This window comes from Engystomops pustulosus, chromosome 7 (genome assembly GCF_040894005.1).
Source record: "Engystomops pustulosus chromosome 7, aEngPut4.maternal, whole genome shotgun sequence".
Classification (NCBI taxonomy): Eukaryota; Metazoa; Chordata; class Amphibia; order Anura; family Leptodactylidae; genus Engystomops; species Engystomops pustulosus.
In genome coordinates, this window is record NC_092417.1 from 97,433,285 (window position 1) to 97,459,500 (window position 26,216).

The window sequence follows — 26,216 nt, forward strand, 5'->3', positions numbered from 1 at the left end:
TATTTGGCTAAGCAATGCCTGTACCTGCATTGATCCACTTCCTCATCACTGGCATTTCCTCGCTCTCTTAGTGTGCGCATCTCACTTTCCATCTTGCGCGCTTGTTGCTCATGTCTAACAACTTCAGCTACTCGCTCGCTCAGCTGTTCTTGTGCGCTTTGCAGGGCGCTCTCCACCAATAGAGTCTTCTCCTCTTGACCTGCCAGGGCCTGCACTGAAAGAGACCAAAAGCTGCTTAACTTTTGGATTGAATACCACAAAATGAAGAGGAAACAGAGAACACAGAGGCACCAACACTTATGCCTTGGTGCTACTTACCTGCTTCTTGATGGAGTTTGTAGGTCTCTTTCAGCTCCCTTTTCAGCTCTTGCATTTCTGCCCTCAAGCCGCTGTTTTCTCGCTCTCTCTGATCAGACTCCTTCTGAGCATTCTGCAGTCTTCTCTCCATATTACGTGCGGTCTCCAGATGGCGCTCTATCTCCTGATTGTGTGACTTTAGAGAGCTGCGAGCCTGCAAGAGATCCGCTTCTGACTGACGCAAAAGAGCATCACGCTTCTGGATGGCCTGAACGACATGTGAAAATTAAATGTACGTATGTGCGCACAGAAAGACATCCTCTTATTGTTTATGTCACAGGCTTAGGCTGCGTCTGATAAAATAATGGAAGTTGACATTAGGCTCGCTGCAATTTTCTTGCCCGTTGTCCGTGACAGATATTATAAATATTGTCAAGGATGGGAACAGAAATCATCTATCACTGGCATTCAGTTCTCATTAATATTTACAGGTTTATTTGTATAGTGGTCTCGTAAACACATGAATATCTCACATATTCCCAATGATAAAATAGATTTCATCAGCCATTAAAAGGCTAAACACATCAATGGTTAAATGACAAGTTATACAACTTTTATTAAAAAACAAAAAACATTTTGTTTTTCAGTATTAAACAACACTAAGATGTCTGATGGATCTGTGGAATGTGGAGCGGTTTGGCTTAAACACTATTCACATTTTTTTTTTTATTGATGTATTTTGCATAGAATTTCTAAAACTGAGGACCATTTACCTCCTAGATCAGTGATGGCAAACCTTTTAGAGACCAGTAACAACCAAAACCTAATTATTTACCATCAAGTACCAATATGACAATTTAAAACAGTAAATTATTGCTCCCTGTTATTCCAAAACATTCAATTGTATCGATCTTCTGAGTATAGGAAATAAAGTTCAATAACGTTGAAAGCAGGAGAGCAAATTCAGACATCATTGTAGTTACTCTCCAGGGTCTCTTTGTACAGGAAATATAAAGGGGCCAGCAAGGGGACCTCAATAAATAATCTGGCCCTGTTCACACCTGCTCACTCTTCTTGCAGTTCCAATCAGTGAAAGATGTGTCACCTTAAAAAAGTGTTGAGGCTAGAACTGCAGGAAGATTCAAGTCCTGTCTGGTGAACTTTGTCCTGGGGTGACAGCGTGGGTGCCTACAGAAAGGACTCTGAGTGCCACCTCTGGCACCCGTGCCATAGGTTCGCCATCACTGTCCTCAGAGATTTTTATGGACAGAGATTGGGCACCACAATGGATGATACAGTGCTAGGAATAAGACTGAGTGGGTGTGGCTTAGTTTACGGCAGAAAGTTGTGCCAAAATTTTGACACATTAGTATTATTTTTGGTGCCTGGACTATTTGGTGCAAAGACTTGCTCCATTTTCATAGACTACATCCCTTTTTTTTGTAATAGTAGTATAAGTGTCTGAAAAGGCTGTGTGACACCCTTGATAAATGTGGTGCAAATGGTGACATAATTCAGTCCTGCAAAGACGGATAAATCTATTCTTATCGTTTCTTACTTGCTCCTTGTGTGTGGCAAGTTTACTGCTCTCCCTCAGCTCCTCCTGCAGCTTCTGGATCTGCTGCTTTTGATCTGAAACCAGCCGCTTGTGCTCCTGAACTTGGATTTCCATGTTCTGGCGCAAACACCCAACCTCCTTTTCCAGTTTCTCAACATCTGTGTAAAGAGCAATTCATGAAGTTCCATGACTGCGCGAGATGTCCGATCTGCATGATGGCTTCAGCATGGACTTACCTTTCAACGTGCCGTTTCTCTGCTCTTGTTCCTTTGTTAGCTCCAGTTTGACCTCTTGAAGAAGAACTTGACTTTGTTCTGTCTCCTTCATCTGTTTCTTCGACTCCTCCTCTGAATGGGCAAGTTCCTGAAATATGTAATGGAAGTTAAGTAGACAAAGAATAAAATAAAAAAAGGATACAGATTGTATAGATATATTTGCTGACCTGGGTGAGCCGACGAACCAGTCTCTCCATCTCTGTGTAACTACTGTCACTGTATCTGTGGGAAGCTTTATACGTGGAGAAATCTGTCCGTAGCTTTACCAGATCTTCCTCCAGTTCTACCATCTGTCATAGAAAAAACTCTCCATGTTTAACCCCATATTTAGTCATCACAGAAGTAATGCACTGTGCTGCTGTATTACATTCCCACATTGGATGTGCAGGCGGGTAGATTCACGGATGGAAATGTTTCTGTGGGGATTCACATAAGGTCTGTTTTGCTGTATATAGCTGCTATTACTGGAAGCTTTATATTACACTAGCTACACTATTGCACGTGACCGTGTGCTTTACAGGGGAAAGTGATCTCCCACCAAGGTCCATCGGCAATAGGTGGCCACAGCAGTAGCACCTGCTCTATAACTTGCATCGCAGCCTCTTGTTACAGCTGCCATTAGCACTGGTAATATTCTCTGACGCTGTGCCACATGGCATTTGTATGCCGTACTTATCGTAATTTCCAATTATTTATTTGGAAGAATGTACCATCATTTTCAGACAGGAGGTGTTTGATAGGTGGACAGCACCATGTTCACACTAGTTTTGGTCCAGATTTTGTATTGGTGTACATTTTTGTGTGAAGTATTTTGTCCTTTGTAATAAAGATTTAGCTTTTGAAAGTCCTAGATGCAAGGGTACGAGAAGTAATCTGTATTTCTGCCTGGTATCCGGCAATGTCCACCTGCGACCAGGCACCACACATCTCTTTGATGTGGAAAAACATTTTGGTCTTGTGTCAGGTCTCCTGTCAGTACATAATCATACAACGCAGTCACAGTCCCTACTTTAAAAACTATGGGTGCTGTCCTGGACCTCATGGTGTTCATTCGTGTCTCCCAATAAGATGGATGAGGAAACTAGATTGCTTATTGTAAAATCCTTTGCTTTTCATGTTCAGGGAGGAAGACTGCCTATTACTTGATGTTTCGGACATTTTCTGCAAAGGTTCTAGCGTTTGCTAGCTGCATACATGAAATATTTCTTCACTTGATTCTGGCCTCTCTTTACTAACCCACGCTGTGTCCTTCCCCCCTTTTTTAACCGGTAAACACCAGATACCGAGCTTCTGTGTCATTAACTCTGCATATAAGATGGCAGCTGGTTCAAGAGGCAGAATTTTACATTTTCATTTTTAAATCATTTCATACTGTTCCCTTATAAAGAGTGGCTGGACCATTATACAAGCTCTTACACCTCTTCATCCTCATAGACTAAAAGGGTCTTACGCACATTGTTCCATATGACTGTCTGTACTCTGTAAGCTTATACAGGCGGTCTCCTACTTAAGAACATCTGACTTACATACGACCCCTAGTTACAAACGGACCTCTGGATTTTGGTAATTTGCTGTACTTTAGTCCTAGGTTACAATAAACATCTATAACAGCTATCAGAGGTGCCTGTAATGAAGATTTATTGTCAATCCTGGATCTTATGACAATCCAACATTTTTAAAATCCAATTGTCACAGAGACCAAAAAAGTTTTGACTGGGATTACAATTATAAAGTATACAGTTCCGACTTACATACAAACTCAACTTAAGAACAAACCTACAGAACCTATCTTGTATGTAACCAGGGGACTGTCTGTATTTTATTTGTATATGTCCCCTCTGATTTGTAAAGCGCTGCAGAATATGATGGCGCTATGTAAATAAGTTTACACTGTGCTGTCTATTTCGAAGCAACTACATTTGGTATTTCAGCTCTTTCCTTTAAGAGAATTGAACAAGCCTTATGATCCCTTCAATGAGCTAAATAGTTGGGGTCTAGTGGGAGTCAGACCCCACAAATTTGGTATTGATGGCTTGCCCCAAGGATAGATAAAACTCTCAATGCCTTACTCCTTTTGCATGCCATAAACATTCTGGTTTCCACCACTAGGTGGCGGATACAGAATAACTGCTTCACTTGAACACAATGGGGCACATTTACTAAGGCCCTTGCACAAGTTTTCTCTCAGACGTTTCACATTCTTTTAGGTGCAAACTGCTTGTACAGGTATTTAAGAAGGGTCAGTGCCACATATGTGCTGCACTAGGCATCATGCTACACAAATTAGGGGGCGTTCCGGTGCTTAGTGGCATCATGCACCACATTTGTCATGCAAAATCTGACAGAATTGTGTTGAACGCCCCATGTTAAATGTACACCAAAAAAATAAGTGGTGAACTCTGTCAGAGGTGTGCATTGGGCTCCAGATTCATGAAGAACATACGGCTGAAATCTGAATCTGGTGCATACTGCATTTAGTGCAGTTTGCACTGGTGTTGGTAAATGTGCCCCAATAGGTACATTTCGAAGTATGCAGAGTAACAAGTTGGCAGCCCTGGTGGGTAAATTCTGGAATAGATTATCCTGCGGATGCTAGTGGTCTTTACATGCACATTATGAATACTGTGCATGCATTCTACATAATAATAATAATAATAATAATAATACTGCTTTATTCATATAGCATCATCATTTTCTGCAGCATTGTACAGATCATGGGGTACATATACCGTATATACTCGAGTATAAGCAGACGCCCCTAATTTTACCACAAAAACCCAGTTAAAACTATTAAAAAAACTAGGCTTATATAAGCCTGAAAAACTAGGCTTATACTCGAGTGTATATGGTACATCTATAATTCTTGTTCCCATGTTAACCAAAAATTTTGAAAATTCAATTATCACAGGGAATGAAAAAAAAATGTGGCTTGAGTTACACTTACAAAATAAACATGTTCCAACTTACATACACATTCACCTTACACGTGTAGAAAATATCTTGTACATAACCTGGGGGCTGCTGGTACATTCATGACCTTACTGCAGCGGTTTAGCTGCTAATGCCGTGCTTTCATCTAGTCTCTCCCGTCTGCTCTGCATTCTGGTTGCTAAGAATAATTTATAGAGTGGATTCGGATACGGACTGGGATGGCAAGGGGCGGCTATGTACTCCACATGCTCCCCTCCCCGCTGAGTTATTACAGGAAGCAGCTCCATCATGTCTGCTCTGGTCTATACTCTTCTCTAGTGTTCCCACACACAAGTCCACCTTTTTTCCCCAGCAGCTGTTCATAGCAGGTAGTGTATACAATAGTCATAAGACTGTATAAGATTATAGTTCTGTGTAACAGTGCCTATGACCCGTGGGTGTAATAATCCATGTATAGGTTACTGGAACTGTAATGCATGTAAGTATGGATGGGAGGATATAAAACTAACATTGGATTGATCAACGAGGTTCTTGTCACATCTGTGTTGCACAACAGTAACATCAAGGAGATTATTTAGGCTGAGATACTGTATCCTGATTGGTTGGGCTACTAGTGGTACAGCAGATAGCTCAGCATTATGGTAAGTGAGGGAAGCTGCTCTGGTCTCAGTGCCTTTAGCTAATGTCACAACCAAGAAGTGCACGCCTACTTCAGGAGAAGCTGGAGATTATTTTGAAGCAGGGCTGATAGATATACCAGGATGGAACTCGGCCTTGGAAGTAGCCAGCAGCATGATATAGGTATTGTTGTCAAAGACTTTTTCATCTGTGCAAAAACTATTTTTGTCCCGCTAAAAAAAAAGATACGCTTTAAGCAATTTTTGACTAGAAGATGGATAACCTTTAAGCTCTCAATGTATGACAGGGAGCCATATGGGTACTTACCTGGTTCTGGAGCCTTGCTGCATGCTCACGCACAGATTGTAGAATTTCCTCACTCTGCTGTGCTTGCTCACGGCTTACACTCAGATCTGTCTGTGTTGCTTGAAGTTCATGGGTCAGTTGGTCAATGGCCTCCTCACAGCTCTCCAACTCCGAGCATTTACCCTCCAGCTCTTGCTGCAGGACCAGGAGTTCCCCACGCAGAGCAGAAAGACGTGAATCTCTCTCAGATATCTGTATACACAATCAAAGAATTGTGGAGAGAATTGGACAAATGACTAATAGTGTATGAGGATATATGATATTAGGACCCACTGTCTATACCAATGGTGTATGCCTGCATATAAATAAAGTACAGCTCTATCTATCCTAGGGTAGTGACTGAAGCAGCTCCATCTACTCAATCACGGACCTGTTGCAATTTTGCGGTATAATCTGCCAGCAAATCAACCTACAGTAAAAATTACCCGCAGCAGATTTGATGGAAAAAAATTTCCAACTGTCCCACACCTCCGAGTTTGTCTTGCTACCAAAACATCCAGGTTCCAATAAGTAAAATGGATTTTTGGGAGCAGAATTTTTTTTTGCAAATCTACCACTGATTATATCCTAGTCTGCCCTCTAAAAGGCACCATTTCTAAACCGGTTAGAGCTGCAATGTTAGCTAATGGCCCTGAAGAGCATTGTAACCATGTGTGCCGTTATTAGAAAAAGGACTAATAAACATATGTACATTTCTGGATTGTAGCTGGACTTGGTGCACTACTATGTGAGATATCTGTAGTACACCCTGCTCTGAGTGACTGCTGCAGTACTTCTACAGCTGTTGCTATGAGCTGGGTGGTTTCTAAGGAGCAGTGGTTCGAATGTAGAGATCTAAAAGCAGACACTCCCCCAATATCAGCTACAATCCTGGAATAAAACAGAAGTTGGAAGTAGGCAGCAGGGGTGGAGGCTTGTGAATGAGGGGAAAGGGGGAGTTGACTGAATGTTACCCAGATGGATTTTAGTGGGGAAGCGCTACTCTATATAGCCATCCTTAAAACTACCTGGCACAAAGGGCAATACATTTTTAATCCATTCACAATGTTAAAATTATTTTAGTCTCTTAATAAATACAATAGACAGTAGAGAAAGGAAAATGGCAAATGTGAGATTGCCTTTTAATGTATCCTCTATTCAACAGATAGGAATGAGTGTCCATAGTGCAGGTACTTTCAGATGGGGGAACAAGACACTCATTCTCGTAGTACATGGAGGGGCTATTCCGTGGATAAAGGAACATTTGAAAAACTGGCCCAACCCCTCTGAGACTTGGACCCCTACAGTACAACTACCTACTAGGAGTAGGGATAATGGATCCTAGGGTTCCCATCTGTGCATGTGTTTGAGCAGCCTCTATATCTCACGTCAGTACATACAGTTACAAGTACCTCTTCTTTCAGTTCGCGAGCCTCATCTTCCATCTGTCGCAGGCTGGCCTCCACTTCCCCTGCACGGGTCACACATGCCTGGTATTTGCTGCGGTAAAGCTCCATACTGCTATTTGATGAGTTATACAGACTCTCCGCACTCACTGCCCTCTCCTCTGCCTCCCACAGACTTGTCTGGAGCTTATGGACCTCTTCATCCCGCTGCCGCAGCTCAGCATCCCGCTGAGATACCTGAATGAAAACCACAACTTATTACCCAGACAGAACCGGAACTTAAGGGTAACTAATAGTACAAGCAAATATAACAAATAAAAGCCTTTTTTCGATCTCCACTGAAATGCAATTCTTGTTCTATTCCTGTGATTGAACCCCTGAACTGCACTCACTATTTTGCTGGTGGAGTCATTGTTTACATAAGTTACATTACTTATCCTTTACTGATCATGTGTAACATCCTGTGTTACACTCCAGGACTGCACTAGTGGTGGAATCAACAAGTACATTAATGACATTACTGAGCCTGGGTTACATTTTGTATTTCTCTCCAGAGCTGCACTCCACTCCGCGGATGGACACCCGGTGTACATAAAATAAAGTTTTCTAGCAAGTATTGATTCTGAATTACAGAGCTGCACTCATTATTCTGCTGGTGGAGTCATTGTGTACATAAATGACGTTACTTATCGAGTACTAATCCTACATGACTTCTGTTATTATACTCCAGAGAAACAGTATGCAATGCAGCAGTGCAAGAATTGTGAAGATTTATTCACCCAAGGGGCAAAGTGCGATGTTTTAGCTTCTCAATGGAGTTACTCCATTGAGGAGCTTAAACATTGAACTTGTCCTTGGGAGAATAAATCTTCACAATTCTTCAGGAGAGCTGATTCCCTGTGTGTTTTGTGGTATCATACTCAAAAGCTGCACACATTCAAAAATGCACACAAAACATTATTTATGTATATTCCAGAGCTGCACTCACCATTCTTCTGGTCGGGTCATTGTGCATGCATTACTGTCCTGTACGGATTCTTGCATTTATCTGTAGGTGTTCTCCATATCACTGCCCTCTAGTATATAGCCACCAGCCCACGTCACCCTGGTGTATAGCCACCAGCCCACGCCACCCTGGTGTATAGCCACCAGCCCACGCCACCCTGGTTTATAGCCCACGCCACCCTGGTGTATAGAGAGCACCCCACGCCACCCTGGTGTATAGCCACCAGCCCACGCCACCTTGGTGTATAGCCCACGCCACCCTGGTGTATAGCCAGCACCCCACGCCACCCTGGTGTACAGCCAGCACCCCACGCCACCCTGGTATATAGCCAGCAGCCCACGCCCCCCTGGTATATAGCCAGCAGCCCACGCCCCCCCTGGTATATAGCCAGCAGCCCACGCCCCCCCTGGTATATAGCCAGCAGCCCACGCCCCCCCTGGTATATAGCCAGCAGCCCACGTCCACAGGTGTATGGCCAGCAGCCCACCCCCGGTATATAGCCAGCAGCCAAGGCCCCCCCAGGTATATAGCCAGCAGCCCACGCCCCCCCAGGTATATATCCAGCAGCTCGCGCCCCTGGTATATAGCCAGCAGCCCACGCCCCCTGGTATACAGCCAGCAGCCCACGCCCCCTGGTATACAGCCAGCAGCCCACGCCCCTTGGTATACAGCCAGCAGCCCAAGCCCCTTGGTATACAGCCAGCAGCCCACGCCCCTTGGTATACAGCCAGCAGCCCACGCCACCCTGGTATACAGCCAGCAGCCCACGCCACCCTGGTATACGGCCAGCAGCCCACGCCACCCTGGTATACAGCCAGCAGCCCAAGCCCCCTGGTATATAGCCAGCAGCCCACGCCCCCTGTTACATAGCCAGCAGCCCACGCCCCCTGTTACATAGCCAGCAGCCCAAACCTTTTGGTATATAGCCAGCAGCCCACGCCTTTTGGTATATAGCCAGCAGCCCACGCCCCCTGGTATATAGCCAGCAGCCCACGCCCCCTGGTATATAGCCAGCAGCCCACGCCCCCTGGTATATAGCCAGCAGCCCACGCCCCCTGGTATATAGCCAGCAGGCCACGCCCCCTGGTATATAGCCAGCAGCCCACGCCACCCTGGTATATAGCCAGCAGCCCACGCCACCCTGGTATATAGCCAGCAGCCCACGCCACCCTGGTATATAGCCAGCAGCCCACGCCACCCTGGTATATAGCCAGCAGCCCACGCCACCCTGGTATATAGCCAGCAGCCCAAGCCCTCTGGTATATAGCCAGCAGCCCAAGCCCCCTGGTATATAGCCTGCAGCCCACGCCCCCTGTTACATAGCCTGCAGCCCACGCCCCCTGTTACATAGCCTGCAGCCCACGCCCCCTGTTACATAGCCAGCAGCCCATGCCACCCTGGTATATAGCCAGCAGCCCATGCCACCCTGGTATATAGCCAGCAGCCCACGCCACCCTGGTATATAGCCAGCAGCCCACGCCACCCTGGTATATAGCCGGCAGCTACAGCCCCCTAGTATATAGCCAGCAGCTACAGCCCCCTAGTATATAGCCAGCAGCTACAGCCCCCTAGTATATAGCCAGCAGCTACAGCCCCCTAGTATATAGCCAGCAGCCCCCTTCCTATTAAAAAAAACAAAAAAAAACCTCTATTCACTTTTCCGAAACCCCCGCAGGTCTTCTTCTACGTTCGGATGCTCTGGGTCCCTGCGCGTTATACCATGGAGTCAGCTGCTGGCTGTCATTATAGTGTGTGTGACACAGCGCTCAGGGACCAGGAGCATAAGACAGAAGAGGACCTGGGGAGGAGGGGCGGAGTGTCAGAAAGGTAAGTAGTGAGGTTTTTTTTCCCCCATAGACTCGAGCATAAGCCGCGTTAGGGTTTTGGAAATAGCAGGTGCTCAAGAGGGGGACCCCATCCCACTGTTATGTACAGGATGATTTATAATTGGTCACAGCACAGAGCACTAAGAAAGATATATTAAGATATATGTAACATATATTAAATTAATGAGGGAGCCACATATATTTTATCAGTTAAGGGGTGCATGTAAATTAGTGGGTTCCCTATGTTATTTAAAAGTCAATTTGTAGTGTATATATTTCATTAATAAGGCGAAAATATTCTGCAATGAATTTTATGAGGGGTATGCAGCAAGTAGCTGCTGTAAATAAAGTGTAGTAGACATCTGCCGACAAATTCTGCATCAATGACTCATGGCCAGGAGAAATTAACCTGAAGTTCTGGATTCAATGGAAAAAAAGTTCTTAACTGCTACTCCTGCCTGTGGCTGCTCACTGACTGTAGTCACTGACTTAAATCCTGTGAGAGTTCACAGCAATTGTGTCAGTGAGCCTATACTAAATATGGGCCAGCAGGGCAGGTAGAATGATAGTAATTAGCTAATATTGGTTTGGTATGGGTACATTATTAAGGTTTGCCTGGTAAATTTATTGGACGTTATGGGAAGTGAAAAATAGAAATGAAAAAAACAAAAAGGGACAGGTCCTAAAAGTGTAAGCACAGATGCATTGTTGTTATACGATTTATGCGATTGTACATTCTTCCCTTATTGTAGCTGGACTACACTTGGTTTTCCATAACCAGTAAATTATGGTTCAAACTATTCTACCCAATTTGCCCATCTAAAACCACAAATAAAGAATGGTGTTGGTAACCTCTATAAGAAAAAAAGTTTTGTACCGTGTTAACCAGCTGAAGAAATTCTTGCTGCTTTTGATAGGTCTAACTGAAATATAGAATGTTACAAGCAAGCTTTCGGGGGATGCTCAGCTCAAGCATGATGAAGGGACCTAAGCTGTAACTGCGGCTTGCTTGTAACATTCTATATTTCAGTTAGCCATTAAAAGGTATCACAATCTCAAAAAGGTGACTTTATTTGACCTATCGAAAGCAACAGGTAACCTCTATGAAGTGGGGAACCAGTCACCCCCCTTCCTCCTCCCTTCTAATCAAGTTTAATTGTTCCTCTACTGTAATGACTTGTATCATTCATCATGTTAAAACTAAATAAAACAACATATAATACTGTACTTCAGTACTAAGTATCCAATGACATCTTACCTGTTCCTCCAACTGTAGTTGTAAATGCTGTGAAAGTGTTAGGTCCTGCGACAGTCTCTCCATTTTCACCCTGCAATGCTGAAGCTCCAGTTCCTGGTCCTCATGCCTCCTGGTGACAGATTCCAGTTTTTCCTGCAGTCGCACAGAGTCGCTCCTCCAGCGATCAATGTCCACCTGATGGGTCTGTCTCATAGAGGAGAGCTGATGCTGTAGTCTCTGCACCTGAAAATATAAAGGCTCTCTATAATGATAGTACATAGCTAGAGGTCAGACTGCTTTTTCGGCTACAGCTACTCTACTCTCACCTCCGAAAGACTGTTCTCTCTCTCTCGCTGCAACCTTTGGATCACAGATTCATTTTCAATGGCTGCATTTTCACGTTCTGTACAGATGTCCTGGAGGCTCTGAACATCACTTTGTAGATTTTTCAGCTTGGATCGAACATTGCTCAGTTCCTCATCTCGTTCTGCAAGCTGTAGAAGATAAATCACACTTTTATTGCAATCCATAAGGCCACAAACACATTTGCAATGTCTTTTTACATGGAGCTATTTAGTTTTCATGATGCAAAGCAAAGCCTTTATCCAACATTTATCTATTCTGCCCAGCTTCTTATTCACACCTCACTCGTTGCTTGTTGCAGTTCTTGTTCTCTAGCTGTTAAGTCTGTGCGTAGATTCAGGACCACTTGATCCCGGCTGGAGACCTGTAGGAAAGAAACAATAAAATTAGACACAGGTAGAAAGTATCACTGGTAGATGGGAAGTCATCCTAGGTACATAATAACCAATAGAAGAGTTTCTATCCCATCACCTCTTTCTGTGCAGCTTTGTGCTTCTCGCTGACTATGCCCAACTCTCGCTCTAATCTCTCCACATTGCCCTGGAGTTGATAGACCTCTTTTTTTGTTGTTTTCTGCTCCTCTGCTGCACTGGACAATTCTTGTTCCTTCTGTTCCAACAGTGACTTCTGTTGCAACAGCTGCTTAGAAGACAAATCAGGTTACAATATTTAAAGGTCTTTTCCTACAATGCACCCATACACACAGGATAGGGGATTAGGGTCTGATCGCTGGTAGTCCAATCACTGGTACCGTCAGCATCACGCAAATGCGGAACAGATGAAGTATGATCCAAATAAATAAAGCACTGGTGTTCATGCTCAAGCACTCCATTCACTTCGGTTCAGTCTGGAACAGGCAATCTCAAACAGTGCCATACAGGTGAAAGGCATGCAGAGGGCCTTCATTTTAAAAATCATTTATAACCACTGGCACATTTAACCTCCACTGCTCCGCTGTTCACTATGATAATGCATACCTCATTTTTGCGCGATTCAAGCTCTTCTCTTGCCGTTGACAAATCTTCTTGGAGGTCTGCAATTATTTTTTCCTTTTGTTGAACCTAGTACACAGGGTTAGGTAAAACATATTTTTTTTTATCTGCAGTTCTCTGTTCAGATGTCTGCTGAATGTGCCACTAAAAGCCTTTATTACAGACTCAAAAATGGCAGACATCAGAGAGGAAAACAGATAGGAACGTTAGGTTATACATGGGAGCTTGTCAGGTCTGTCATGTAATAGATCCATTCCTGGCTCAGAAGCAGTCTTCTGGCATAGAAGACATAAAATGTTAGAAATTCCATGCATAGAGGCAGGAAATAGCGATCTCCCCCCTCACAGCACTAAATTTGCTAAAGCCTCTACGCTAGGATATTGACGCAGATTATAGCTAAAATCTATGCCAGGAGGAACCTTTTAGTTATTCCGGTGTGTTGTGATGAATTTGTAATACTTGCGGACAATGCAGCAGTCTTAATACATTTCCCTCAATGAATTTTCTTCACAGAGGTGAACCCAGACTGTGAACACACCAAGTTTACTCATACTACAGTACCTGAGCATCTGCCTCCCTGCTGCACTCGTCTTTCACCTGGTTGGCAACCTGCAAGGCATCTTGTGAACTTTGCAACTGCTCTTTAAAAGATTCAATTTCTGAGTCTTTCCTGGTGATGTCAAGCTGCAAAGACTCTGCCTTCTGAATAGTCTGACTGAGCTGCTGTTCTTTCTGAGTCAACTGTGGAAGAGGAAAGATTATGGACTAAAATTAAGGAAAGATCAAAGCAAAACAAGTAGAAGAAAGAATTTGTAGGAGAATTTGAGATGTGCGAGTGGTGAACATAGAATATGGACAATAAAATGCAGATGAAGCAGGGACATGTAACAGACTGCAGAAGAAAGGTCAGGAATGGCGATTTACAAGAGGCAGAAAGAAACTTATGTAAAGTATAAAGTATAGACCAGTGATGGCGACCAGTGATAGAGACCGAGTGCCCAAACTACAACCAAAATCCACTTATTTACCATGAAGTGCCAACATGGCATTTCAAGCAGTAACTTATTGCTACCTGCTCTTCAACATCATTCAGTTGTATTGGCTCTCCTAAGGCCACCAATACAGTTGAAAGAAGGTGGGCAAATTCAGACTATCATTGTAGCTTCTCTCCAGGAAGAATGGTGGGTCCAGCAGGATGACGTCTAAAGACAATGCAGTTCAGTCAGCACCTTCTCAATTTTCCTGCAATTTCAAACAGCCAGTGAAGTGTTGCTTTAAAATAACGCTGAGAGCAGCATCCCTAAAGTTGCTTGGGACTGCAGGAAGATTTGGTGGATGTGGTCCTGTTTGGCGAAATAGGGGCGATGGCCCACAGGATGGGCCCTGAGTGCCACCTCTGGCACCCGTGCCATAGGTTCGCCACCACTGGTATAGACTATAGCCCATATTAAGGAAGATTTGGGCTATAGAAAAATGTGTTTGTCACAGAAGCCACACACCAATTTACCTCTTTTTGAAGTTGCTGGACTTTGCTCTGAAGAGTGTCTCTTTCCTCTTGGATCAGTGTAATCTTCTCTTGAGCCGTCTCATATTCAGACTCGCATGTTGCAAGCTGAGCTTCTAGCCTCTTTGTAGTTCTAGTCTGTACTTGCATCTAAAAAAGATTCATGCAATTTATGTGAAAGGAGGTAACGGCATATGGTGGTTACAATCTAATCCAATGTTACTTGTTGAGTTGTCATGTTGAAAATCCTTGTGTGCTGCACTACAGCAATAGCTGCTAGTGCCCAGTGCTCGACCATCTTACCTGCTCTTCCACATCCTCCTTTTGGATATTTAGGTCTCGCACCTCCCTTTCTAGTTTTAGAATGGTCTCATTCTGCAATGCCTTCTCTGTCTGACACTGTGAGAGCTCCTCCTGAAGACTTATCCTAGTTGTCTCCAGATGTTGGACCTGCATTGCAATTTGAGTAAGAGTCAGAGCTGTCAAGGTCAATATTGCTTAGGTTTCTCTAGTATGGTAGCTGGTATTCTTTAATGGGAATGTATGGACGGGTACTGGTACATTTTTGCTGGGTTGTGCATCTGTAGCCAGAACTTATTTTTTTTACAAACAAAAATAAAGCAGTAATAATAAAATGGTGTAGTTTAGCCAGTAGAATGGAACGTGAAATAATTAATAGAAGAACCCTTCTCATTCTTTTTCCAAATCTGAACACGAAAGAGATAGAGATTACTGATAAATCCTAGAGCAGAAACCATATTAGTAGCAATGTGTCAAAAAGATTCATAGCATGTTATTATTAACTGTCATAATTAAGTTTCAAGGGACAAAAATCTTCACCGGTACTTAGTAATATTTAATTAAAATAGCTGGACAACCCCTTTAAATTTGAGCATACAATTGGAGTGTGTTTAATAAAGAGTTACAAAAGAAGCCCTCAAAATATGCTTCTCAGATCACTCTGAAAAAAGTACAAGATAAAGAACACTATTACATTTGTAATAGACAATATTTAGCAAATAATCATTCAATAAAAAGACACCAAAGCTTAAAATTGTGCATCTACTTTTGAGCTTTTGCAAAAGCAAAACATTTGAGAGATTATAAGTAAAATACTGCTGTCAATATATCCACTAGACTCCTTTTTGTTGCCAACTTAGGAAATATAAAAAATGTGCGGCAGCATTTAGAAATGTATTTGTTTTATTGGCTGGCCTATCACTATCCTATCATTAGGATGAAGGCTCTGTGGAACGGATTGCTCAGGCACAGGCCTATGTAAACATATTGAAATGAAAGTGTGGTTGTGCTTGCGTTTGCAGCTCAGGGCCCTTCACTAACCAGAAGAGCTTAGAAAATCCTCTATCACTATGTAGATGGACATAAGATGAAATAGAACCTCTGTATTCAGAGAGAAAGGCTCTATTTTTTAGTCTTACCTTATCTTCTGTATGCTGCAGCTGCTGTCTCAGGCCGTGAACCTCTTTACATAGTCGTTCCACTTGCTGCTCTTTCTGGTTTAACTGAGAGAGAATAGATGAAACGTCAGATACTGCAGTACTTTTTACGTGTGAGCTTAAAGTGACCCCACAAACCACACACATTACTTTTTATCGGTCTTTATACATGTTTCACCAATGCCTTTATCCATGGGTTTAGAGCCACCATTCTTTAATAATAATACTTCTTTCTTTACATAGCGCACACAGATTATGCAGCGCTGCACAGAGCTTGCCTCATTGGTCCCTGCCCCCAATGGGGCTCACAATCTAATAAACCTACCAGTATGTTTTGGAGTGTGGGAGGAACCCAGAGGACCGAGGAAACCCACGCAAACTTCTAAAAAAGACTTTGATCAATTTCCTCTGTTCCAGGCATGGAGATGGGGAGCTGCAGTATACAGTCAAGCTAACCTGCCTTACTCACAGAGGATGACACTGCTAACCTGAAGAGAATTCCTGAGGGAGGGTTGAAGAGGGGTTGAGAGAGATGGTGGCTTTGCATGACTCGACTCAAAGGAGGAGGTTGAGAGTGACTCTGGCTATGTGATGAGAAATCAACCCTGCTACTCAACCCTCCACCAGGAATTCTCGTCAGCCAGGTTAGGAGGGTGAGGTAGCTTAACAGTATACTGCAGCAACCGCATCCATTACTGGAATAGAGGATATCAATAAAATTCTTTTTTTTTAGAAGAATGGTGGCTCTAATCCCATGGATAAAGTCATCGGTGGAACATATAAAGATATCTAAAAAGGTACTGAGTGTGTGAGGGAGGCAGGGTCTGCGTTACAGGTGGCAAACTGGGCATTCGCCCAGGGCCCCCTGCGTGTGGACTTTTGTGGGCAGAGAATTGTTCTTTTAATACCCCTTGATTGAATGCCTGGGTGAAGATGCTTATCATCTATCTATTTTTTGTATCTTCCTTTCGTATCCCCCTCTCTCATCCATCTATAAATCTATATCATCTTTATAGTCTATCCTCAATCTACCTATCATCTGTCTATCTCCTATTAAATTCTCCTACAGTCCCATATTACAGATGGCCTTACCATACTACTGTTTGTAAACTACAACAGTGTTATTATTATGCAGGGCTAAAGGAGCCTCTTAACCCCTACGCGCACCAGGACGCTATAGTACGTCCCTGCGGAAAGAGATTTCCCACACGGGGACGTTCTATAACGTCCCGCTTCTGCCACTGGCTCACGAACAGAGGCGGCACCAGAAGCAGCGGCTGTCACCTGTATATTACAGTTTACACTGCGCTTACATGCCGTGGTCAAGCATGACTGTGGCATGTAAGGCCCTTCCCCCAATGGATCGGATTCCTTGTGCCGCTTACAGGGGGATCCGATCCTCTTCTGGGCAGCCTCGAGGTCTGCCGAGTGCCCCGGGGCTGTCCAATGTCCTGAGCAGTCAGACCGTAAAGTGTCTGCACATGCGTCTGTATGCTCAGGCAGTTTACACTGCTCTACAATGAATAAGTATTGTAGAGCAGTGTATTGGACATGAACCAGCAATCAGAGCATCGCTGGTTTAAGTTCAAGTTTGTAGAAGTAAAAAAAAAAAGTTAAAAACACTAAACACTAGAATAAATAAAAAATAAATAAAAATAAGCCCCTAAAATGTCACTTTCCCATAAAAACACTTAATAAAGTATAAAAAACTGAAACACACAAAAAAGCACACATTTAGTATTTCCACGTCCGTAACAATCTGTATAATAAAACCGAATAGTTACTGGACCTGCACGGTAAACGCCAGGGGAAAAAAAGAAATTTTTTTTAATTAATACCTTTTAAAAAAAAAAAAAAATCCAAAAAGTGATAAAAAAAAGTTACGCTCTCTGAAATAAGACCACTAAAAAGAAGAACTCTTCTCACAAAAAATAAGCCCCTAACCAGACTCGTCAGCCGAAAAATAAAAAGTTATGCATACAAAAAGACAGTGATGCTAAAATGAACAAGATTTTCAAATTAGTTTTTATTCAGTAAAATTGAATAAAATACACAAAACCCCCACATATTTGGTATCATTTCGTTCGTGACAATCTGTATAATAAAACAAAATAGATATTGGATCCGCACAGTGAACCCCGTAAAAAAAAAACCCTACAAGAACCACTCCGAAAAAAGATCATTTTTAATTAATAAACACCAAAAACAAAAAAGCTTGGAAAAATAGTAATTTGTACTTTATTCAAAATAACACATATTGTACATGTAAGCAACTTTCAAAAGGGATTCCTGAAAGTCAAAATACACATGCCTCAAAAAATGTGCCAAAAAGACATATCAATTATGTACTAATTTGGACAGAGTACATAATTGATATGTCTTTTTGGCACATTTTTTGAGGCATGTGTAGGGTAGGGGGGTCATAGGTACTCTGTGTTTGTCCCATTTCCATCTGGGACATCTTCTGTTCCCCTTATATTTCAACTTTCAGGAATCCCTTATGAAAGTTGCTTACATGTACAATTTGTGTTATTTTGAATAAAGTACAAAATTACTATTTTTCCAAGCTCTTTTGTTTTTGGTGTTTGTTGGTTCTGGATTTTGGAGGGCGGATGAGACTGCATATGGGGCCTTTTTGGTTTTTCATTTTTAATTAATACCCTTTAAAAAATGCTCTAAAGAGTGATGAAAAAAATGTTACGCATTCTAAAATAAGACCACTATAAAGATCAACTTGCAAAAATAAGCCCTTAATCAGATTTGTCAGCCAAAAAAATTAAAAAGTTATGCATATGAAAGTCTTAAGATTAACAACATTTTCGCAAAATTACTTTTTATTCAGTAAAAATCTATATATAAAAAAACATTTATATAAAAATTATACTATAAAAATTCTTTTTTAATATGTTGAAGGGTGTAGTTTACATAATGGGGTAATTTACGAGTCTCGCTATTATTTAGGCCTCTCACAGTCAATTAAAAGTTGAGCAGGTCCATCTAAATACGGTTTTGGTGATTTTCCAAAAAATTTGAAAATTGGTACCTAAATTCTGAGCCTCATAACATTCTAGTAAAATATTTGGAATCTTAAAAAAAACATCAACATAAAGCAGACATTTGGGAAATGTAAGTTATGAATTTATTTGGGTGCTATGACTATCTGTATCAAAAGTAGAGAATTTAGAACTTTGAAAATAAAGAATTTTTTCCAAAATTTTGCCAATTTCTTTCTTTTTTATAATCAAACACAAAAGATATCATCCAAATTTTTAAACTAATTTGAAGTACAATGTGTCACGAGAAAACAATCTCAAAATCCCCTGGATATCTTATAGCGTTCCAAAGCTATAACCACTTATAGGGACACAGGGCAGATTTGAAAAATGGGGCCGCGTCCTAGAGGGCAAAATAGGCCGAGTCCCGAAGGGGTTAATGAGTGTGACTGTTCATAAAATAGTTTTATTTTGGGAGCCCACTTTGTCTGACTGGTGACATGTTCTATTTAACAGAGTGTCTTTGTACCTTGTTCTCAACCAAATTGCGCTGCTCAGTGATTGCCAGGCTCTGGGTCTCCAGTTCTGCATGCAGGGCTCCAGTCTCCTTTTCTAAACGCTGACTATGTTCATGAAGCCGAATTTTTTCTTCCTGCAGCTCCTGCAAGGATTGTTCCTGACTAACAAGCTGTAAATAGATGATAGCCATCAGAGAAATCTAGTTCTCGGAGTCTAAAAAGAGATTCTGATCGGAAATGCTGCTATTCTTTACCGCCAGCTATGTCTGACCTGCTCACGAGCTCGGTGAAGACTTTCCAGGAGTTTCCTGTGATCCCTCTGGAGCTCTGCGTTCTTCCGCTCCTGTTCCAGAACTCGGTCTTGAAGTTCCAGCGCTTCTCTCTGAGAGCTGCTGTACCTCCCTCGCAGAGATGCTGCCTCCCCCTGTGCACTCTGCAGCTCCTCATGCATGGAAGTCAGCTGTGAGGAGAAATACAGTCAATACTGCCAATACTGCCTGTCTAGAATGGTTATAATACATTTATTTAATTGTTCACATTTATTCCTGGATGCAAATATATTAACATGTATGTATGTTTCCTACTCATTACCATTTCATCTTAGCCATTGCTAAACAAAGTTTATGGTAAAACAATCCATAGGGTTCTCATTATAATTATTTCATTGGGAGTAACTGATCTTTCCAATAACCCAGAGTGGCAAATATGCTAAGCCACATAGCTATATATTTATTATTCACAGAACAGATACTTTTGCATAACTAAACTTTCATATCCGAATGTTAGGAGTTAGAAAATAATAGCAACAGGCAGAAGAATCTCTATCATTGGGGATAGATGGTTTCATGGAGAAGATTCTTTTGAGAAGAATATGTATGAATATTAGGCCTCATTACTTATCAGTCGCCCGTCTTGTTATAGTAGGATTAGATATTCACACAGAAAGATCTGCTCTACATAAAGGAGCACGGCGCTCACATAATCACCTCTCAGAAGAACCGTATTAACCATATCTAGCTGCAATGCTCCAGGTTACTGGACCCTGTGGAGATTTGAGTAGCTGAAAATAAAATCCAGATTTGATTTCACTGACCAGGAACTTAGTGTCCTGCATCTCTGCTCTCATCCTGTGAATTAATGTCAGATGTTCACGCTCCACATTCTCTGCTCTCTGTAGTCTCTCCTCCAGGTCATGTCGCTGGTGAAGTTCCCATGGAGGCGGTGTCTGCTCCTCTCGCTGCTTGTACAGAGACTCTTCCCTAACTTTATCCATCTGTAGAGAAATTATGTAAGATCAGCACTATCTAAACAGAAACATAAGGCATAAACCGTCTATGTTTTCTTACTTCTGCTTCTAATTCTCGCTGACGGACTTTCAGAGCAAAGTTTTCCCCCTCAAGGTGCGACAGCCGCAAGTTACAGTCAGAGAGCTGCAAAGTAGACAGACTAAAATTAACTTATATGCTTTGTGGATAATCTATGGATTTCAGTAAAGTCTGCTGTAAGAGATCCAACACACAAATTGGAAACTGATGTTAACCCAGAATCATGAAGCCGTCACTTCTTGCTGGTGCTGAGAGGCAATCGTTACATTGGACCAGAGACTAAATGGCTTCAGAATTATAAAGTGATGATAAAAAGAAGACAGGTAGCAACACCTACAATAGTCTAATAACTGACTCTCACAAGGTTGCCCACAACCAAGGACAGACTAGAAATGCAACCTACCGATGAATATTCCCGATGGCCTGACTGCCCCCTGCATCAGCTTATTTGTAAATGTGTGGAATAAGCACACAGTATTGTGCAGCAGGACACAGAATGATATAAATGAAATACATTTACTATGTCCTGAAATCACACGACCCACAAGATAAGGCGGCATACATGCAGCAGCCTTTGAAGAATTCAATAGCGGCGCTTGCTGTGGTATGGCCACCTCCGTAACAACTGTACAATAAATCAGTAACATTATTGGACCTGCTCTGTGAACGTAATAAAAACAAAACCCGGAAAACTTACCTATGTTGGCTTTTGCTGTTACATATTTACCGTATTTTCCGGACTATAAGGCGCACATAAAAGTCTAGGATTTCCTTAGAAATCCAAAGTGCGCCTTATAGTCCGGTGCGCCCTATGTATGGCGCAGGGCAGCGGACCCTACTTACATAGGTCCCCGCTACCGGAGACAGCAGAACTCCAGCGGCACGAACAACTTCTGCCGCGTCGGTCTGCAGTTCCCGCAGGAGATCTGCTGTCTCCGGTAGCAGGGACCCATGTAAGTATGGTCCGCTGCCATCCTCCCCCCTGAAAGGACCCCCTTCCCCGCTCACCTCTCCGGTCGCTCCGTCTCCGCCACGCCCCCGGAACTCCGCCACGCCCCCGGCCTTATAGTCCGATGCGCCTTATATATGGAATAATTCCATATATAAGGCACATCAGACTGATGCGCCTTATATTCCGGTGCGCCTAATGGCCCGGAAAATACGGTACTTGCACATGTCTATGTTTAAACACTTGTGCCCATTTTGTCATAAACTATCTGCCAAATATGTGGCCATGGCTGACAATTTGGTCCCACTTTTGCAAACTCTGCCTATCTCATTTGACCCCACCCATTACATGGGGACATTTTTAGTTTTTTTCCGGGGCCACTTTAAATTTCCCAGGCTGCCCTTGCACACAACAATAACCAAATACCTTCCTTGCCAAGTTCAGTAGTCATCTAAAAAGGAGAAGCTACCTGTCTTTGGGCTTCATCTCTCTGGGAAACACTTGTTTTCAGGTCTTTATGAAGCTGCTGTATTCTACCATGCCTTTGATCCAATTCTTCCTGCCTTTCCCGCAGCTCCCGCTGAAGTCTGTATACCTGTTGTTCTTGGGCATCCAGCTACAAATAAAGAAACAGTAATGACAGCTCAGGGGAAGTACTCCCTACAGGTTGCTTCTCATGACCACATAAAGGCTCTGAGAATAGAGAAACTGACAACTTGTCCACACATAAGACAACTTAAGAAGGAAGCCAATAACTCACATATACAGACGTAGGTTAAGATCATCTAGTATTACAATTAATATAATGAATCCTTTTAAAGAGGACCTGTCACCAATAAAAAAGATACTAGCGCTAGCCTATTTTTAGCACTGATAAACTACCAGCTTTAGGAACGCCGGACCGCGCTCAAAGTGGTTCGGCATATTCATGAAGGGGCGGGACTTGGAGGCGGTGAATACAACATCAAGCTCGGCCTTCGGAGTGAGAGGGGTAGTCCGAGGAAGAAGCAGCGCCTCGGACCAGCCCCTCATGAATAGGGGCAGTACTTTGCGGCAGTGTCTCCTAGCTTTATCGAAGGGTTCCGATAAAGCTAGCAGTTTATCACTGCTAAAAATAGGCTAGCGCTAGGAGCTGCTCCTAGTGGCATTTTTTTTTATAGGTGACAGGTCCCCTTTAACCATCCTGTTTCCCCGAAAACAAGACAGTGTCTTAGATAGATTTTTGCTCTTAAAGAGGAAGTAGGTCTTATTTTGCGATGTGCAAAAAATTCAAATTTATTGTTGAACAAAAAAAAAAAAAAAAAAAAAAAATCAACATTTATTAATGTACTGTAGTCATAAAAAAAGAAGTAGACAGCAATCCAAGCGCTACTGTTTCTTAGTGGAACACACGGTTGGTGCTCGCAGCTGATGGTCCAGGTGCACGAACCCTTTGTGGAATAAATTACTGGAGGAAGCCACAGAACTCGTAGAATTAACAAATCTTGTAGTCTTTATTTATCCAAGCATATTAACACAACGTTTCAAGTTACCAAGAATTGAAGCTTGATAAAAATTCTTGGTGAATTGAAACGTTGTGTTAATATGCTTGGATAAATAAAGCCTATACAATTTTTTAATTCTATTGTATCAATGACTGCTGCTAGGTCTTATTTTCAGGGGAGGCCTTAGAAGCGTGGAAAAAAATTACACTAGGTCTCATTTTCAGGGAAAAAGGGTAGACCGAGAATAAAAAACTTTAGAGGGAGTGCTATTTAACCTTTACCATCAGGATCAAGGATTGTAAACCAAGCACGCTGACATTTTGGGGTGTGCCTTATCTGGCAGTTTCTGCTTCTAATGGCCTAATTTTTACAGAAATATTTTTAAAAACAAGGGCATAAACAGCTTAAAGAAAAGTGGATTTTGCCACAGTGGGCACACACCAGCATGTCAGTGTGCTTGATCCTGGTGGGAGATGTCTTTTAAAGACCGCCATATTGGCTACTCCTGACACTTATTAAGGGAAATTCTGATGGGAAGACTTTCTATGGCGCTACCAGATACCAGACACTGAGACCTGCTGCTGCCGGCGCTGGGTTGTTTTATCACCGATCCCAGGTGCATACCCCACAGATACTGTGGTCAAACATGTACTGCAGTGTCTAATAGGGTGCAGAGGGATCTCACTCCCTCAAACACCTATCAGCAACTTACAGCATCGAATGCGGGATGCTGATGGGTGGTATTAAAAAAAAACATATCACACATATTTTGTACTTTCACTCCCAGTGCAACCCAGGTTAAAAAACTGTAATATAGTATTTATCCAGTATGATAAAAAAAAAACAGGAAAAACAATGCCCAAATTGACATTTTTTAATCACACAAAAAAATTATATTGAAGGCAATCAAAAACTTATGAACTCAAAAAGTGAACAAATACTAAAGGTCTTTGCACAAAAATTAGCCCTCACGCAGCCACATAGACAACAAATTTCAAAAGTTATGGCATTTGGAAGACTATGAAAAACCATTCCCCCTTCCCCTAAAGGATTTCATTGTGAAAGTCATTTAAAAAGAAAATTCATATAAATTTGGTACCGCTGTATGAGTGTTGACCCAGAGGATAAAGTTATTATAATATTTAGGTTCCACAATAAATGTAGAAAAGTGTTATTAGAAAAAAAAACAAAATGTCAGAAACGGCAGAGAAGTTTAATAAAAATTGAACAATAGCACATATGAAACCCTAAATTGTGTTATTAAAAATTCCATTTTGCCCCCCCCCCAAAAAAAAAGAACAAGAACCCATGCAGCTGTTGTGACCAGAAAAAAAAATTGTAGGTCATAGTAGACATTGATGGAAAAAAAATCAAAATAACCTGAGCATTAACGTGGAAAATAGGTGCAGAGATAAAGCATTATCTGACGACAAAAACTATGTGGACGTGCAACCATATGGACCCCCAGACATCACACACATAATAAAGCCTCTTACATAGAGTAACAGTGAAATCATTACCTCACAGGACAAGACATCTTGGCTGTTTTGTAGGTTGAGCAGTTCACTCTGAGCTGCCCTAAGTTCTGCATCTCTTCGATCCAGCTGATCAAAAAGGAAGGACTAACATTAGTTGTGCCTATCCTCATAAAATTAATCAAACTCCCCTTTGCCTTCATCAATTCCTAACATTGGTCCTAGTCAATAACCAAACCAGATATATATAGCTCTCAATGCAAATGGTGCATAATCTAACTAACTAACTTAGGAGAGGGGAAACTATGTGAAAAATAGGAATCTTTAAATATGAACATCATTCTAATGCTGTAATTGCACTGAATTCTATAAGCAGTATAGATGTAATTTCTATAGGAGTCACTTCTTTCTAAGCACTATAGATGTAATTTCTATAGGAGTCACTTCTTTCTAAGCACTATAGATGTAATTTCTATAGGAGTCATTTCTTTATAAGCAGTATAGATGTAATTTCTATAGGAGTCATTTCTTTATAAGCAGTATAGATGTAATTTCTATAGGAGTCATTTCTTTATAAGCAGTATAGATGTAATTTCTATAGGAGTCATTTCTTTATAAGCAGTATAGATGTAATTTCTATAGGAGTCATTTCTTTATAAGCAGTATAGATGTAATTTCTATAGGAGTCATTTCTTTATAAGCAGTATAGATGTAATTTCTATAGGAGTCATTTCTTTATAAGCAGTATAGATGTAATTTCTATAGGAGTCATTTCTTTATAAGCAGTATAGATGTAATTTCTATAGGAGTCATTTCTTTATAAGCAGTATAGATGCAATTTCTATAGAAGTAATTTCTTTATAAGCAGTATAGATGCAATTTCTATAGGAGTCATTTCTTTATAAGCAGTATAGATGTGATTTCTATAGGAGTCATTTCTTTATAAGCAGTATAGATGCAATTTCTATAGGAGTCACTTCTTTCTAAGCAGTATAGATGTAATTTCTATAGGAGTCACTTCTTTCTAAGCAGTATAGATGTAATTTCTATAGGAGTCACTTCTTTCTAAGCAGTATAGATGTAATTTCTATAGGAGTCATTTCTTTATAAGCAGTATAGATGTAATTTCTATAGGAGTCATTTCTTTATAAGAAGTTTAGATGTGTTTTTGCTTGTAGTGTTAGAACCACAATGTAACACTGCTCATACACATACCTCAGCCTTAAGTAACTCATTGCTTTTAGATATGGAGGAGTTTTCTGGATTTCCACTAGATACCTGGGGGCATGAGAGCACATTATTGTCATTTATACAACATCTGCATCAAGTTACAGATCAACAATATGCATAATACATAAAGAACATATAAAACACAATACAGTTCAGTTCACATCTTGATCATTAGCAAAGAGCATAATGGTGGCTAATAAATAACAAACTGAAGTCCCTACTTTTCCATCGGTTCCTTTTGAGAACCTTTAATTATGGTCTCATTGGAATGGAACAATCACTCCTACTGTGCTATTTTTTCCAGAAACGTAACAGAATACTTCCATGCAGGAAACTCTATTGGAAATGATGGGTTTGGATGTTACCATAGGTATTTAGCTTCCTTCGTGGAATGTCATAATAGAAGCAAGGAAAAAAGACATGATCT

The 26,216-nt window shown here is 41.6% G+C and overlaps 1 protein-coding gene across 4 annotated transcripts in view; it reads right to left on the bottom strand.

Moving 5' to 3' along the window:
• The window catches only part of PMFBP1 (polyamine modulated factor 1 binding protein 1), a 119,867-nt gene that overhangs the window by 6,555 nt on the left and 87,096 nt on the right, over positions 1-26,216 (bottom strand). For all 4 annotated transcript variants that reach the window (XM_072117332.1, XM_072117331.1, XM_072117333.1 and 1 more), the window contains 23 exons: positions 25,775-25,837; positions 24,605-24,688; positions 22,070-22,216; positions 20,673-20,756; positions 20,420-20,599; positions 19,598-19,786; positions 19,338-19,496; positions 15,798-15,881; positions 14,662-14,808; positions 14,362-14,508; positions 13,416-13,595; positions 12,840-12,923; positions 12,334-12,501; positions 12,143-12,226; positions 11,826-11,993; positions 11,521-11,742; positions 7,437-7,667; positions 6,007-6,237; positions 2,298-2,420; positions 2,092-2,218; positions 1,856-2,013; positions 319-565; positions 25-214 (listed from right to left, as the gene is read on the bottom strand). In XM_072117332.1, coding sequence (XP_071973433.1) covers positions 25-214; positions 319-565; positions 1,856-2,013; positions 2,092-2,218; positions 2,298-2,420; positions 6,007-6,237; positions 7,437-7,667; positions 11,521-11,742; positions 11,826-11,993; positions 12,143-12,226; positions 12,334-12,501; positions 12,840-12,923; positions 13,416-13,595; positions 14,362-14,508; positions 14,662-14,808; positions 15,798-15,881; positions 19,338-19,496; positions 19,598-19,786; positions 20,420-20,599; positions 20,673-20,756; positions 22,070-22,216; positions 24,605-24,688; positions 25,775-25,837 — 3,497 coding nt within the window. The remainder of the gene's footprint in view (positions 1-24; positions 215-318; positions 566-1,855; positions 2,014-2,091; positions 2,219-2,297; positions 2,421-6,006; positions 6,238-7,436; positions 7,668-11,520; positions 11,743-11,825; positions 11,994-12,142; positions 12,227-12,333; positions 12,502-12,839; positions 12,924-13,415; positions 13,596-14,361; positions 14,509-14,661; positions 14,809-15,797; positions 15,882-19,337; positions 19,497-19,597; positions 19,787-20,419; positions 20,600-20,672; positions 20,757-22,069; positions 22,217-24,604; positions 24,689-25,774; positions 25,838-26,216) is intronic.